The sequence below is a fragment of the Rhea pennata genome, chromosome 1 (genome assembly GCF_028389875.1).
Source record: "Rhea pennata isolate bPtePen1 chromosome 1, bPtePen1.pri, whole genome shotgun sequence".
Taxonomy (NCBI): Eukaryota; Metazoa; Chordata; class Aves; order Rheiformes; family Rheidae; genus Rhea; species Rhea pennata.
Window position 1 is genome coordinate 29,678,932 of NC_084663.1, and position 18,331 is coordinate 29,697,262.

General features: G+C 38.1%; 1 protein-coding gene across 2 annotated transcripts in view; it reads right to left on the bottom strand.

Annotated features, from left to right (window-relative positions):
* The window catches only part of ZNF277 (zinc finger protein 277), a 62,852-nt gene that overhangs the window by 38,716 nt on the left and 5,805 nt on the right, over positions 1–18,331 (bottom strand). For both annotated transcript variants that reach the window (XM_062567024.1, XM_062567014.1), the window contains exon 2: positions 2,507–2,705. In XM_062567024.1, the coding sequence (XP_062423008.1) occupies positions 2,507–2,705 (199 nt within the window). The remainder of the gene's footprint in view (positions 1–2,506; positions 2,706–18,331) is intronic.

The following is an 18,331-nucleotide window of genomic DNA, read 5'->3' on the forward strand; positions in this document are numbered from 1 at the left end:
TCAAAGCCAGCTACTCAAAGACTGCTGTCTATTGATATGCCATCAACTTAGGAAAAAAAGCAAAAGAAAAATCACACACCATTATTATGTAGCAGTTCACACTGGCATAATCTGAGAGTTTACTTCCCACAGCTATCACATCCTGCAGTGGTTCATACTACCTCTATCTATGATCTATCTTAATTTATGAGAGCTTTAATTACAGCAGCCAAGGAATCAGCCACATTTGTCTCTGCTAACTCTGACATGGAGAGGGTTAACCTCTAGCACAGCAGACAGCTAAGCACGTTAATGCCAGTATGAATGGCTGAAGTTCATTCAGAGGCATTACTGGATGTCTAAAGTGAGAGGTGAGCATTATGCTGCTCCCCTGCCCGCTCCAGTGCTCAGCATACAATGAAATAGTTTTGCTGCTATACAGAAAAGCAAATCTTCCAGGTTAAGTCTTCTCTGAGTTTTTAGGACATAAACATGCAAATGAAGGGATTTCAAGATGTCATATAGTCTGTCCCCTGCACTGAAACGGCACTCAACATCATTAAGACAAAATCTCACCTGACCTTAACCTCTGTGCCATGAAGCTTATTGTTAGAGGATTTCATAAGATTTAACTCAAATAGTCAACGCTTATATGAAGCCAACTCCTTGTCATACTCCCAGGGACAGAGAACAAGTGATCAGTGTCCTCTTTACATTCACAGAGCAGAGGCTTATTTCCCTTACTTCCTCCTCTTCCCCCTAGACCGAATTTATTTTTATTTTTACAAGAGAAACAAAACAAATTTGTTAGCTTTTACTCACAGGAACATTACAAAATTTGACCAATCTAGCATTGTTCTCTGTTAGATTTTCAGTTCTTGTAGTTCTGTCAAGCAATGTAATGCCCAAGACTGGGCTTGACTTGTTGCTAAGTATAAAAATATTAATTCTTATTTGTAGTTATTTCCCTGTATTTTTTCTGTCCTGCTCTCCTGTTTAACATCTCCAATGCCACTTGCTTTTTTGTGGGCAGTACTAGACTATTCTACTAATATTCAGTACTGCAAATAAGAGAAGGTACACCTCAGAGTTACAGCTTCACCATTTCACATCCTGGAGCCACCTTCTTTAAGATTTGGCTACTTTGCAATTGCATAAGCAGCAAAAATAATCTAAATGGACATTTTCTTGAAAAGGTAATTTAAGAATACATTTCTATTAACCCAGGATAATCCCCCAAGCACAGCTAAACTCCCTTTCCATTACTGAGCAGTTCTGATCCCTTTATTTATCTGAGAAAACTAGCAATATCTCCAAAGACTATTGCATTCTTGTTCTGCCTGATTTCAGCACAAAAGCAAACAAAAAACAAGCGTCCTTTTTCATTTTTAAGCAAAGTTAAGCTCATACTTCTGAATAAGGGTTTATATGGCTTATATTTCCCAGATTTCATCTTAATCTTTCATTTTTGCATCTTGATAGTCAGACACAAGATATTGGCTTTGACAGAGTATCTAAATAGAGAAAACCTAGCAGAAAATGTCTTTTAGTCAATAAATTAGGCAGCTAAAGTTTAAACACTGCAATAGAACTATCTACAAATTGGGAGGTACCATCTAGCCTCACGACTGGACATAAGAGAAGGTACACCTCAGAGTTCATTTCAGAGTTTCATTAATGGTGAATAATGGTGTGTGATTTTTCTTTTGCTTTTTTTCCTAAGTTGATGGCATATCAATAGACAGCAGTCTTTGAGTAGCTGGCTTTGATCTTACCAACTCTTACATGATTGATATCACACATATCCTCAGAGTTTCATTGTCGTCCATGAAAACAGAATGCCAAGCAAGTGCTGGAATTACAAGCCAGCCGGGCTTGTGCCAGCTACTAGAGGAAGCTAAGAGAAAGAAAGTCAAATGTGACCCTGCTGAGATGATCGATGACACAGCTGTGGAAGAAGTCACAGTTACATGTAGATCACAGTACTGTAAAGTATAGTTAAGGATTAAATGCGATTTCTGTGGGGAAATACTGGCATCCTTAAAATAGTGTAAATGAATTTTATCCAAGAATGTGACCGTTCACATACTGAAGTTGCACAGCAGTAGAATAGTCCTGCCCTTAAGAATAAACCCCCAAATTGGAAGAGCTGATTGTCTAGAATACGTGTTATGAAATAAACAGCTTTATAGATTGTATAGAAGTCATTGATTAACAGCAGGATCTGAAAAGTCACTATGATTTGACAATTTCTAACACATGAACTGTCCTGTATCCCAATTATAAACTCTCCTGATCCTAGTAACACCTTGGGAGAATGAGGAGAAATCAACCTTACAATCCAACAACAAAAAGAACATCAAAGAACATCAAAAAAAAAAAAAAAAAAAAAAAAAAAAAAAAAAAAAAAGAATCCTCCCAAAACACATAGCTTCAAAACAAGTATTTAAAAAAGAAAATCTCTGGATTTCTGAAGCTTTTTATGATACTTGCATACCTACCCATTTTAAATCCTAAAAACGCTTACCTTTGAAAATCTGCAACCAGTTTCACATCTGCTATGACAAGTTTGTGTTCAATAATCATGTGCTTTAGGAGTTGGTTTTGTTCTGCTAAGAGGTAGCATTCTTTGCAGAAAATGCAAGGCACATAGGGGAAACTTTCTACAGCAGCACCACCACCTGGACTTTCTGGCAGAGAGAGAGGCTCCAAAATATATTCTGTATCTAAGATAAATAAAAAAGAATAATTAAGTTAGCTTTGATTAATAGAGGAAAGCTGCATCACTCAGAGTATGTTTAGGCAGTATAGGTAAAACTGGGAAAGTAGTTTTTGTCTTGGTTTTGTTGCATGGATGCCTCTAGCAACAAATGCTTGGAAGCCAGTTAATTGCATTAATTCCGGAAGAACTGTGTGAAGTTAGAACAGGCTAGTAGTTGAGTATCTGCTCCAACTGAAATTCCCAGTTGACCTTAAGTCAAAGCTTCTCAGACGGTAAAAGCGCACTGCTTACTATGACAGGAAGTTTAGTGATGAGACGCCTACTTTACTTCCTTTAGCTAGCTAGTCTACCTATGGACAAAAATGAAGCTTCTGTTTGTCACATTCCTCATACTATCAGCAAGGCATTAGACTGAACAGAACAGACTGGTTTTTATGTGGACTCACATAATCATCCTCATATATTGCACAGTAATTTATCATTTTCTGACTTTTAAGGGGCTGTATGCATTTAATTTGTCTTTTTCCCATTAGGATCTTTCTTACTGTTCTGTGACAAAGGAAAAGGCTATTCTTGCCCAGGATTACTGTTATGTGAAAACCTAGGTCTATCAAACTTCCTAACTGTACATGTAACGAGGGGCCAGGCTTGACCTATGTGGAAAGGTATTAGGCTTTTTTCACACTATCCTGTACTAGAGCCAGGCCATAGGTTATTCATACATGTTACAGCATGAAGATGTGAATCACTAACTGATGTTCTCCAAGTTCATTGCGGTCTGAAGTTCAACGAGTGGATGGACTGCACAGTATTGTTATAGCATTGCAGCTTTTCCCTTACCAAATAAAAAGATTGATCTGGGGTATGTGTGCTCCTCACCATTTAAACAGCAGCAGTGCAAATTCATCAGCTCTTCTACTGGCATGAATTAGCATAATTCATTAAGATACATTGTGAAACAAATAGATTTCAACAGCTGGCCCTATTAGTCTGACCAAGCTGCAGGTGTCTGGAAATAAACTGTGGTGTTCACTTTCTAAACAAATCGTATCTGAGTCCTCCGCAAGGGTCTATCTTTGAAATAAAATACCAACTTCAAAGATGCATATGCATCTTAGATTTTAACTACATCAAATTTCAATAGCAGAAGGGCAATAAAGGAAACAAGAAAAAACTTGCAAATGTTGCTGTGGAACAAAAAAACAACCCTGAAAAACTGTTAAGGTTTCTACTCATGACATTTGAAAAATCAGAACTTCCTAGAAAGGCAGTGACTTGGCTGAAGACTGATGATCAGGTTACACTGAATTCAGTTTATCTGATACAGCGCATAGAAATGGTAGCTGTGCTGCCATGGAGCATAGCATTACCTGCAGCAGTACAACTGCAGCAATAAAACTGCTAGTTTTACCTGCATTTCAGCCTTCCCCCTTCCCCCAGGTATTTCTTTGCCAAACTGGGATACGTATAAATTGTTCCTTTTTTTTTTTCTATTTTAAGAACAGCAGCTGCTACACTAAGTAATATAGCATTTCTCATGAAGGGATCAGCACTCCTAAGCAAAACTGATTTTACCTGCAAGATTTTCACAGGTCAGTGAAATCCTACAGTTAGTATTGTTTTACAGCCTGAAGAATCATTAAAACATATTTACAGAGAAAAGTAGAGCAACTTAATTTCCTCTGCAATTGCTGACTTTCACTGATGCCAAGAGAAGATCATCTGTCAGCCGGTTCAGCTGTGCTCAACAAGCAGCTGGACTGCTTTTTGTTCATTTTTGGTTTAGGTCTCTTGCAGCGACCTATTTAAACACTTAGAAGTCCTAATAAACAAATGCCTATCTGACTCAACAAACTAACTTTCAGAAGATAAGTGTATATGGCAGGAAGTGCTATTCAACAAGGAGGGTTTAGCAGGAGTACTTGGAAGTAGCAATTGTTTGGACTTGAAAAAAAAGGTTAAAGACAGAGCTGTTAACCTTTACGTTTAGCGGTGAGTTGCAGAAAGGAATAAATTAGGATGGAGAAGTTTTTGATGCCCAAAGAGAGTAGATAATACTAACAGAGAATAATTTACAATACAGACTACTGGATCAGTGTGGCAACTGAAGAAGCTTATGCAATTTATTATAAAGGCACTTAAAGGAGGAGGTGAGGGGAAAAAAAGAGTCCGTGAAAACATCCTTGTTCTCATCTGCTGCTGCTGCTGCTGCAAAAAAAAAAACATTGAACAAGAGGATAAACGCACAGAGTTGAACAAAGATACACAGCCTTTAGCACTGTACTTAATGGATTAACACATAACACAAACATCAAGAGAGTACAAATAAAGCTAAGCATATTATTGAAATCTCAGCAAAGGCAGTTCTTGGACCCCACCAAGACTCCCACATGCAGAGACTCTTGAAAATCAGGGAAAAGCAGCAAGCTTTCTTGAAGTGTACTGTCACAAGAATAACTGCACAGGGCCAGATTAAACATCCATCTACTACAGTACCCCACGTGACAGCAACAAGAAGCAAAAACCTAGGGAACAGTATAAAAATAGGGCAAACAAACAGTGACCAGACAAACAGCATAGCCCTCCAGAAATCTGAGGGTTGAGACTTTGAGTTACAGGCTATACCTGTACCTCTGTTTAATAGTATTTTATGAAATTTTCTTTCATGGGTTTGTTTCAGACTCTTTGACGTCGTCTATCTATTAAGACCTGTGAAGATCTGTAGCAATGTTTCATGTTCTCCTAATTGTCATTCATTCCTTTTTGTACTCGTTCAATTCTTTTCTAGTTCTATTCTACTCTTTCTAAAATTTGAAGAAGTGGTCTAGAACTCTAAAAGAGTGGAAGGAAATGGATTCCTAAACTAGCACAGTTTCTCCTCAGTCTCTTCTCTACTCCTTTTTTATTTCTAGCATCTTGTTGCTTTTTATACTATTCTTACATTGAACTATCTTTGGTGATTTCAAAATCTCATAAAACTTCTAAATCAGATATTATCATACATTACAGTGGATATATTCTCTGTATTCACTCCCAAGCACATAGTTCTGCATTTGTTAACCCTGAATATCATTTTTAATGCTCAGTTCAATCAAATACCATGAGATTATGTCGCAATACTTCAGTTAGCCCTATCGCTTGCTACTTGGAGAAAGTTTTACATGAGGAAGAGAAGGCTGAGGGGGGGGATCTTATCAATGTGCGTAAGTACCTGAAGGGAGGGTGTCAAGGTAGCAGGGACAAACTCTTTTCATAGACTCATAGAATCATAGAACAGAAACATAGAATCAGTTGTCCCGTGTGACAGGACAAGAGGCAATGGGCAGAAATTGAAGCACAGGAAGTTCCGCCTGACTGTGAGGGGGAATTTCTTCCCTGTGAGAGTGATGGAGCACTGGAACAGGTTGCCCCGAGAGGTTGTGGAGTCTCCTTTCTGGAGATCTTCATGGCCCGTCTGGATGCAACCCTGTCTACCATGCTCTAAGTGACCCTGCTTGAGCAGGGAGGTTGGACTAGATGGTCTCCAGAGGTCCCTTCCAACCTTACTGATTCTATGATTCTATGAACAGCAAAATTTATCACCTAATATCCTTTCCTAGCTATTTGTGCCTATGGTTAACAGCACAGGACTTAATTCCCTAAGAGAACAGACCTGTGCAAGACTCTTCATTAAGTTTCTGCCAAACGATCCTTTCAGCAGTGAGTTTTTCTCCTCTGCATAGAGGAAAAACAGTATGACTGTTATGCAAGTAGATATCCCAGAGACTTTACAGAAAGCCCACCTAAACTCAAGAACTAAGAAACCCCTTTCTTATTCACAGAATTAACAGCTGACATTGTGTTTGTTCAACCTTTAACATGGTGGATAAAACTGTACTTTTTACCTCTAATTCAGAGCTAAAAAATGTAAACCAGTATAAAAAAAAGAGACTAGAGGAGTTTATTCTTTGAAAACAAAGACTAAAAAGTGTACCGAATTTTTCAGAGAAAAAAAATAAATGAATACTTCAAGGATATCTGACAATGAGATGGTATAGAAAAGTGAGTTGGATCACATAAATTGCTCTAAAAACTAGAACAGGCAATACTTTTTGTTATGGGCACAAGTCTGGTACCCAGTACATTGGTATCCTGATTTCTGGATGGGACCTCTGCACCATTATAACAGTAATAGAAGAACATGAAAAAAGGTTGTCTGTTAAAGAAATCATTTGGCTTTATTTTAACCTGAAGTGCTGTTATAATATAGACTTGCTCAACTTTAATTAAACAATAGGCTGGAAGTGGCATCATTTTCCTCACTGGAACATTTTTGCTTCAAATATAACTGCTCTCAGCTCAAAACTAACATTAGTTTGCACATTAAGGAAACATTATATCCATATAGTTATGACACAGACTAGTGCAATTCAGGCAATCCACTCTACCTGCACAGTCGCATAATGCAATTATCAAAAAGCAATATGCCGTGTAATTTTATGGTCAATACAATAGATCTGAATAACAGAAAGAAAAGCAAGGAAATATTCTGGTCTTCAAATTGTGAAAGGCAAAGTTACAGGAGATTGTTTAGCCAGTTTAACAGCTTGCACATCAAGATGTGAAGGTCCTGTCTTTTTCCACCTTGTCTTCCCAATCCTAAGCATCACTATTGCTCTTTAGGTTGTGCTGGCTCCTATGCCTGCCAAATCTCTTGCTGAGTTGATTCTACTCTGTAACCAGACAGAACTATCTTTCCTTCTTCTTTCTTTCTGGTCTATAATATTGAGTATGCTCACAGAAAAATCTGGTAAGTGCATGAGCAAGCTAAGAAGAGGGAAGATACAGCTAGAAGCAATGAGGTGAAACAGGACTTTCCTCTTTTCAGGATGCAAAACTAGTTAACAGAGTCAACTGTCTCACATAATTTCACCACTGTGCTTATGCCTTTAGAGTGTACGAGGCTGCTTTGAAAGCATTATACACAAAGGAAAACAGAAGACTAAGATTTTATCATTGCGCTTCCTAGCAAGAACATCCAGCACTGCTGCTTGAGTACACAAAACCTACTAGTCTCTGTATAGGTGTATGTAACTTACTAAGTACATTAAGAACTGTTGTTGTTGTGTTCAACTCTTTTTGGTTGCACATCTGATATAGGTACTCTCTCTAGACCTGAGGATAAGTTTAACACTGGTGCACAAATTAGATTCTCTAACTAGACAGCGGAGGTGCTACAGTCCAAATCCACAGAAAACTAACTTCAATTTCTAACTCACATGCCCTGGCTCTGAGGTGGAATCTGCAGCCTTGGTTCAAGTGCCAAGCAAATACCTCAAAAAGGCATTCAGTAAGCAGAGGGAGGAACTCCCCACAATAATCTGCAGGGAATGCTGAAAAGAAAGGCACTTATACCCTTCTTGAAGCTTTGCCATGGGATAAAAAGCAATGAGTCATGGGACTAGAAAAAGAGAAGACGACATAAGTCCAATAACTAGGGTTTTTATCCAGGAAATAAGAAATGTAATTCCTTTTATAAAGATTAAGCATTTTTGCCACTAGCTGTTTATTATCAGAAGAATACAACTGAAAACTCAAGACTTAGTATATTCTGAGAAATTAAATGGCAAGAGGGGAATTCATGCAAATTGGCTTAAGACCTGGATATTTATAGGTTTCATGTCATTTTGCAGTTTATGGCACAACAGCAAAGCTTTACACTGAAGAGTGTATTACGTAAATATAGACATGTACAGTATATATTTATAAGTCCACTGTTGGTAACACAAGGATAACAAAACAAAATAAGAATATCTGCTGGAATGTTAAATGTCTTTCTAATTAAATTCAGTAGTTGAATGAATCAATTAATTACCAACAAGCCTGGTTTATTATCACATTAAGACAGCTGCTTAATATTATGAGATTAGTAGAACTTGAAATGACCCTAAACCAAACACGAATGCAACAAAAGATCTACAAGCAAATAAATGAGTCTAAACAATGAGTAAAAGACTGAGGTTTTTACACACAGAAAGAACAAAGAGGAAAAAAATTGACAGGGAAACAAAAGACAGGCAGCAAACCTGGCACTCTGTAGTAACAGCATAACAGATGCCTACAGGAAAACAGAAAGGCTGAGCATCATCCCTCCAGCACACACCATTTATAAGGCAGGAATATTTATTTATCAAAATGATTAAACCCCCACATATGTTGCATTAGGGAACCAAGCTGAGTTCCTATTGTTAATTCTGCCCAAAACAGTGCCATATTTAAAAAATCTCCTGGAAATAAGCAGTTTTAAAGCTTTTTCTAGTAGCACTTCTTGAGTAATAATGACAAAGAATATGAAGAAATACTGGCTTGACACTTGGAATGTACACGACAGCTTTCTTGTACTGCAACCTTGGCACTGCAGAATCTATTGGCACAGCTGCATTCTCTAATTTGTGGTCATATTCTTGGAAGAGATTTTATACTGATTACAGGATTTTTCCTTTGTTTTCTAGAGTATGAAAGATGGATGACTAATGACTTGCCAAATAAACCCTATTCGAAAACAAAACTCAGAGTAAAGACACAAAACCCCCTGTCATCATCCTCACCAAGAATACATGCAAAATATGTTCCTTAGTGAAAGAAGAAACAATATACATAACAATTTCCTCACTCTCCATATTAAAACACTCAAGGGCTTCTATTAATTTGAATTATCATTCAGTCTATGTTCATGAGGAATTATTTAGCTATTACTTCTGCTCATTAACACACTATCAATGATAAATGGGAATTAGTTAAAAAGTCTATGTGCTCTAGGAGACAATATAGCTGTAGCTTCCCTGAGATCAATCAGTCTTAACCTTCTGCAGTTTTTCATTGAATGCAAATGAGCACTTCAAAAGCATACTTAATCCTACAGCTAAACCTTTTCAGTTTTACAGAAACCGTACATATTCTGTAGCATCTACTATCTGGGAATATGAGAATTTTATTCCATCAAAATGACAATTTAAAAAAAACCCTTTAAGTTACCAAATCCTAATGTCTCAGGATAGTTTCTTTCTATTGAGCAGGTGTCTGCTGGGAGCTGGAACTAACAGAAATACAACTGTGCTTAATAGCCATATTTAACAGGGCTGCTCTGTCGGGAAGCTTAGGATGTTGCAGTTTCATTAGCATTAACAAGCGTTGCTATGGGTACCAGAGTACAGGCATCAGAATACAAGTGAATAGAAGTAGCGGGAAACTGATTAATAAAAGTGTGAAGTGTTGGATGTTAATAAAAGAAAACCAATGTGCTTGCCAATAAGATCGTGTTTAAATAGTAAATTATATTATTGCTTAGTTCACCAACAGGTATATGTCACTGCTTGTCATCTTTTTGCATAACCAATAAAGACAAAGCTCTGCATGAATAAACACTATAGCAACAACACTACTCTCACATTGAAAGGGGGATGGACGGACAGACACACGCATACACATATGCACTGAGGAAACTGCCCCTAGTATGTATGCATAACAACACTGAAGTACTGATGATAATATGCAATTTATAAATGTTTAACATACCACAGACAAGTTCCGTGCAAGCTCAGAGACCGATAATAGCTCATGTCTGGACAAACAGCATAGACTAATATCAGTCTAACTAAATGTGGGGTTGGATCTCTTGGTTACAAAATATGAAACAATATTAATGTCAGTAATTAAAGAAGAAATTTTGGATGATTTTATTATATTCTTTAGAGTTACTCTGATTTCATATCACTATAGTTAAGCAAAATTTGTACCATTTCTGTTTATACACCTAAAGGATGAAATGGTCGCATCTCAGGAGCGCCTATGCTGGAAAAAAAAAAAGTGTCACACTCGAAATACAAAACCAACTATTCTACTCTTAATAAAACTAGGAAAAAATGTCCTACTCCAATTATCAAAAGAATGCCTGCAAGCTTACACTATTTTTCCATCTTCCTTTTCCAAAGGTTAGAATTAAAAAATGTGCAACAGCAGTAATACCCACAAATGACAATCCCCATGATAATTAGTAACAGAACTTCTGCTTTGCTGTTTCATTAAACAGTGAAAGCTGTATTTTGGACTCCAGTTACAACAGGTATTTCCTTTATTTCAGCAATATCTTTAGAATACTCCCCCAAGTCTTAGCACACCCACTCCTTTTGCCACTAAAAATATTTTTATCAATTCCAATCAATACCAATTTGATGGTGCCTTAGGATTTACCCATGTCGCTTCTCTCACCCACTGGCACTTCTAGTTTGACAAAGTAGAATATGGCTATCTCTTGTGAGCTGCACTGTGAAGGGTACACACAAGCTTTCATTACTGAAACTCTTGAACACATTTCAGTCTTCTTCAAAACACTTACTGCTATAGTTTCATTTCTATTCCCATTCTGCCTGCCTCTTTGCTCTTCTAGGATGCCCTAGCAGAGTCTTTCTCCTCTGCAGCCACGACACTCTTAGCACTCAAATCTCCTCATTGGCGTGATAAGAATCAAGAAACCAAGTTCAGGTTAAATACCCTATGCAACTTTGCAGAAAACTTAACTCTCATGTTCTCCTACTCTTCCCTCTGTTCCCTGCCCACCACTCAACACCACTGCAGGACAGACCTGGCATAACTATGAGTCAGCCCGCAGCCTCCCTCCATTCTCCAGCTCCCTCCTTCTATAAACATTTGTTTATGCACTCCCCAAAGCTTTTCCTTTCCTCAGTTTTCCTTGCAATCTTAGTGATTAGTTCTACACTTATGCATTTTACTTGTGAACAATCTCATTCAGTTCAATGTGCTATTTGACTTAAATTATTCACCTCAATGCATTTGCAAGATGAGAAGTGTAGTTTACAAATACCTAGAGACTATCTTAAATAACATCTGTAAAGAACTACATCAGTCTCCAACATTTTTTTAATAGAAAAGCAGCAAAGCAAATCAAGATGACTCTGCAATGATGCCCAATATTCACTGGCCTTCCTGACATTTTCTCTGTACTTAAATGTACAAAATGTTTCAAAAGTAGGTATTTATGAACCAATTACACTTGTGCAAATTCTTATATTGACTTCAAGGAGCAGCCAGAATAATAGGACATGCCAACAAAAAAGGTTATTTTTGAATTAAATCATATTTTTACTTTTATTCTTTAGTATGATCATGTGACTTGGTAGACACAGAGAGCTGAGATCCATGTTATCTCCTAAAATCAGGGAGAAAAATAAAGCAATGATTAAAACTTACTCTACTATCCTGGAAGATTATCAAGCTAATTATGTAGTCTGAAACTCAGAATATTTAGTTTAATAGGAAGATTTGTAAGGGAAGGAAAAAAATTGTTCATTTCAGTTCCTGTTTTGTACTTACCATCCATTTCTAATTAATCAAAACTAGCGGGTTTTTTCCATTTAACTTGCTATTTAATATGCAAGCATATCAAAGGTATCATAATGAACCTTAAACAACGCTGTATAAAAGTATAAAACGAGGATACCTATAAAACGAGGTATAAACGTTAGAAATCTGCTATTTTCACATGAAAAGTAACTTCTTTAAAGGAGAGTACAATTTTGTGCTACGCAGTTCAATATTCTGCTTTTCAATTATTTAAAAATAAGCACCAGAAAGTGTCAAAAGTGAAGACCTGTATATGGATTTAATACCTGTGTATTTTACCCACTGACTTTGTTCCATTGATTTCTCTGCAAATGCTAACAAGCCTGAAATTAGGCATGTCTTAATTTCCATTTATTGTAATTGCGACCTTAGCTCTTCCAGAAAGTAGTCTTAACAGTAGGTTTATAAGGATAATAATACTCTTTCTTTGCTACAATTTCATTGCTTTTAATGACTGTAAAAAGCTTAGTATCTTTTATTCCAGCATTGCTATGCAAAAGGTGTTAATTATGTTTACCGTCTACTTCTCATTATCATTATTTAGTGGAGAACAACAACCCTTCTTTACAAGGATTTTCCTTATCTTTTCTCTTGTCAACTTTCATACTCTTACAGGAGGATTCAATTCCCAAGCACAGGTAACTCATGCATAGATTCAAAATTTTTTCCTCTTGATGTTAAAAGGGCTTCCTAGTAGTGTTTTTTAAAGTACTCTTTTACATTCAGAAGATAAAGGAAAGTCTGTGATTTTCCTTAAATTGTGAAGCCTGCTTTTGTAATTTTTACCATGCTCCTGACTAAAGCGTTTGCATTGCTCTTTTCCATTGCTTTACAATCCTTGAAAGATGCAATTAGTTGAGAAAAGTAAGTAAAAAATGTGAAATTTTCATTTCAGTCAGTTTAATTTTTCTAATACTGAGACAAGTTAGTTCTAATCTCAAAGTGTCTTCTGAGAAAGCTCATTTCTGGAATTCTTGATGTATGTAAGTTTCCTGCTGACAGAACAGGTTCTTGTCTCTCAAGTGTTCTGACAGAGCTTCCTCATGTTCAGAAGGTTTTCAAGGCTGAACTGTTTAATGGAATTTTGTATTTAATGAAGGGTCAGTATAAGGAAAGCACACAGTGGTGTTAGAAGCTCTGTGGTCTGTTGGTGCAGTGATTCTCAATGAACTGGAACTCTTCCAGATGGAGAGTAGCAGAAGTTGCTTCCGCCTTTAGATTCAAACCTCCAAAAATTGGTATTCCAACTGGATAAAATAATGGCTGGAAAGGTCAGTTCATTAAAATGTGCAGAGATGTGGATCAAGTATAATTGAAATTTTAGCTCAGGAAAACAATGCTCTGATTTGTTATTTCAACTAATCCACTATTTGTATTCTTTATTTTTTATTTTTTTATAACAACAGGAATATGACCAGGAAACTAACAGTAACATTCTTAGTTTTACAGACTACATCATGTTATTTGTAATGATCACAAAGTATCCAGCCTGGAAATATTTTTCTAAAATTGATTTCAAAATAAAGTATTTTCAAATCAGAGCTCTAATATTAATGTTTTGCAGAACTAAGGGACATCTCCCAGAAGGCTGTATCAAATTTCTGTGAACATATTCTGACTTAATCACAGATTCTGAAATAAATATTATTGTGACATAGTAATTTTTATCTCTCTTACCCTTCATAAATTCTTTAAACATATGATACATATGTTGACTTCTTAAGCATGATATTCACTTACTCTTACTGCAAATAAAGCTCTTTGATTGAATGGTAAAATAAAGTTAATTTCCTCCAGAAACAGCATTGTATTATGTTGAAATTAGTGATACAAGTTGTTTATGTTTTTGAGGCAATATTTTGCTAACTGTATAAATACATGCAGACTCTTCAACATTGAATTAGCTCAGTAATAACACAGACTGCATGTTTTCATCTCATATAAGACAAAATCAAATTAAAATCTTAAACAGGATGTTTTCTGTTACATACTATTCTTCAGAGGAAAAAATCCTTCTCATTTATTTATGCATTACTGAGTGATAATAAAATTCATTGCTGGCACACTGGTCAAGACAAATGCTAGCCAAATACTCCAGTGACAGCAATACCACTTATTACCGCAAGCAATTATTTGATGACTATTGCTGTTTTTGTATTACGAATTTCACACACTCCCACTTAGGGATTGCCAGGGTACTGCTGACCTTGGGCACACACCATAAGCTCTGGCAGCGGGACCAGAAGGCAGAAGGCTACACCACATGGTTTTAATCCACTTCCCATCCCTCTCCCTCCTCTTGCATCTCTCAGAGCATATCTGATCCATACAGGAGTCCTAAAGTCCCTGATTACTCAACAGCTGTTTCATGCACTGGATTAATTTAGACAGCAGTTTTCACAGAATCATAGGATCAGTAAGGTTGGAAGGGACCTCTGGAGATCATCTAGTCCAACCTCCCTCCTGCTCAGCAGGGTCACCTAGAGCATGTTAGACAGGGTTGCATCCAGGTGGGCCATGAATATCTCCAGAAAAGGAGACTCCACAACCTCTCGGGGCAATCTGTGCCAGTGCTCCATCACTCTCACAGGGAAGAAATTCCCCCTCACAGTCAGGCGGAACTTCCTGTGCTTCAATTTCTGCCCATTGCCTCTTGTCCTGTCACATGGGACAACTGAAAAGAGTTTGGTCCCCGTCCCCCTGACACCCTCCCTTCAGATACTTGTACATATTGATAAGATCCCCCCTCAGTCTTCTCTTCCCCAGGCTGAAGAGGTCCAGCTCTCGCAGCCGTTCCTCACAGGGCAGATGCTCCAGCCCTCTGATCGTAGCCCTACGCTGGACTCTCTCCAGTAGCTCCATGTCTCTCTTGTACTGGGGAGCCCAGAACCGGACAAGTACTCCAGATGAGGCCTCCCCAGGGGGCAGGGCAGGATCACCTCCCTTGACCTGCTGGCAACACTCTTCCTAATACACCCCAGGAGATCACTGGTCTTCCTGGCCACAAGGGCACATTGCTGGCTCATGGTCAATTTGTCATCCACCAGTACTCCCAGGTCCTTCTCTGCAGAGCTGCTCTCCAGAAGGTCAGCCCCCAGCTTGTACTGGTGCCTAGCGTCATTTTTCCCTAGGTGCAAGACCCTGCACTTGCCCTTGTTGAACCTCAGGAGGTTCCTCTCCGCCCAGCTCTCCAGCCTGTCCAGGTCTCTCTGAATGGCAGCACAGTCCTCAGGTGTGTCAGCCACTCTTCCCAGCTTGGGATCATCAGGAAACTTTCTGAGGAGGCACTCTGTCCCCTCATCCAGGTCGCTGATGAGTAAGTTGAACAGGATGGGACCCAGTACTGAGCCCTGGGGGATGCCACCAGCCACAGGCCTCCAACTGGACTCCATGCCACCGATGATGACCCTCTGAGCTCTGCCTTTCAGCCAGTTCTCAATCCACCTCACTGCCCACTCGTCTAACCCACACTTCCTGAGCTTATCCAGGAGGATGTTATGGGAGACAGCATCAAAAGCCTTGCTGAAGTCAAGGTACACAACGTCCACCGCTCTCCCCTCATCTATCCAGCCAGTCATTCCATCACAGAAGGCTATCAGATTGGTTAAGCAGGATTTCCCCTTGGTGAATCGAGGCTGGCTACTCCTGAGCACCTTCTTTTCCTCCATATGTCAGGAGATAACATCCAGAATGAGCTGTTCCATCGCCTTTCCAGGGATGGAGGTGAGGCTGACAGGCCTATAGTTGCCTGGGTCCTCCTTCTTGCCCTTCTTGAAGACTGGAGTGACATTGGCTTTCTTCCAGTCCTCAGGCACCTCTCCAGTTCTCCAGGACCTCTCAAAGATGATGGAGAGCGGCCTGGCAACAACATCTGCCAGCTCCCTTTTGCTGCATATGAACTAGATTCCTTTGGAAGGAAACTAAACAGTGTTATGGCATTGGATGTTTATTACATGCAGACATAATGGCTCTAAAACAACAGTCTTTCTCTCAGACACTTTTGACCCACATGCATGTTGAGGCTGCTTGGTGTTGGATGCCTGACTACATGTAATCCAAAGTGAAAACGCCAAACTACCAAACCATGTAATATGGCTGTCAGGACTGCAGTACCAAGTGTTTTTATCTGCTGCCATTCCTACTGCACCAAATTATTTTTTAATGTAGACAGCACAACACCATACCAGGTTGTGTGGTTGAAACAGATGGCATATCCAGTTATAAAGCTTCTATTCCAGACAGGTAAGAGAAGGCTTTTAACCTATTACTATACAGGGAAAGAAAGAACTACTCCTCAGGGACCAAACTGTTGATGAGGAATGGGAGAATGACATCTAAATGAGCAAGAAACAAACAAAAACAGCTGGGCCATTTGAGAGAAAGTATATGAAAAAGGAATCTTTAAAAAATAAATAAATAAATAAAAGGAGGAACAAAGCCCTTCACAATCAGTAGTAAGTTAGCGTAACAGCACACCAATACAGAAGTTGCCTGCTTTCAAAGACTCTGAAATAAATCGGAACTCTACCAGTCTTAGTTATAGCCAAACCACTTGCACTGCATGGACATGCATGTTTGCTCTGCATGGTGTTACTTTTAAAAGTCCATTTTATAAAATGAAACCACTGATCACCTTCTGTAATTCATGATAATCAGAGAAAAATAAAACAAATAGAGAAGAAAAATAACAATTCAGAAGAGATGGCCTAGTGTAATTGCGAGTCAAGAAAGTCAAAAAAGAAAAGCTCAAGAAATCCAGTAGAAATGGATGGCATCTGTCTGAGAGTTCTGGAGTCACTAAATTAGTGACAAAACATCTACAGTAATATCTTGTTTACAGGTCTCCTGTATCAAAACACCTGAATAGAGCAGCAAACAGGCAGTGAAGACTAAGACAGAGCATTACCTACTGGGAAACTATGCCTTGATAACAATTACCAGACATAAGTTTTGCAACTATAACATATCCTGTAATTCTAAAATATGCATAGTTTGACAGTTACTGTTATATACTGATGATCTAAAATCCCTTATAATTAGAGAATAAGCTCAAGCAAAACACATTGTCCTTTTCATTTTCTTCAGAATTGCAATTTCAGTGCCGTAATATGTGAAATTATTAAAGACTTCAAAGCAGCATTCTCCTAGCTCCATGACAAAATCAAAGTATCAAATATGGGTGTTATTTGTGTTTGAATTAGTTTGAGTCCTTAAATTTGTGCAGTAAAAAAATGTTACTCCATATATTGCAGGGCACCAGTTAATCACCAAGTAGTACAGAGAGGTTCCGTGGCATGAGCAATATTGCATAAATAGCCACATGCATTAATCTTGTATTCTTATGTAGTATCTAGTATGGGTTATCTTCTTATTGGGGAAAACTCATTGCACATCCCCCAAAATATCCAACCCTAATCCTTAGAGTTTGGCATTTTCAAGAATTTGCACATTTAGATATAGACTAACCAGTACAGTTCCAGTCTGGTTATACAATTTTAACAGTACTGACCAATATATTATTTAATTCACCAATCAGCAAGCTATAGGGCACTAGATTTTTCATTTCAAGGTGTCTGTAATTAATTACTGATGACTTCAGATAAAAATCATGCAAAGGATCCGCATCTTCACATATTCATCCCACTGACTTCAGTGAGATACTGGGCAGGATTATGGGCCCAACTTTAACAAGTATGTGCTCACTTTAAAATTGCAGAAAACATACCTCATTATTTCAATATACCTAAAGTGGCAGAAAACATACGCTCTAGTTCTTGAATACAATGATCTTATATCGTGCAGAATTTTTATTCATATGCTCCCACAAAATTTAAAGCTATTTTAAAAGGTTCACAAAAAGACCTTCAAATGCTTTCAGGCTTTTCTTCTGGCTTCAGCTTGTTGGGAGTTCATGGATAAGAACATGAAACAGAAGCTTCAGAGACAGTCTGAGAGTGATTGTAATTTTGACAGTAAGAACAGAGATATGAAGTTCAACCAGCAGGGTGGGTCTGCAAGACAGGACATGACAGAAGGAAGAACATAGGACTAAGAAAGATTATGAAGGTTGCTTGGACAGACCAATCAAGAATTTCACATATGCTGAAGTTGAAATATTTGAAATTTGTTATTTCATAATATTGAAGTCCTTCTTCTCCTTTCCTACTGTCCACTGTCATCACAACCCTATGCCTCTGTAACTTCTGCATCCCTTTGTCATGTAAGTGGGTC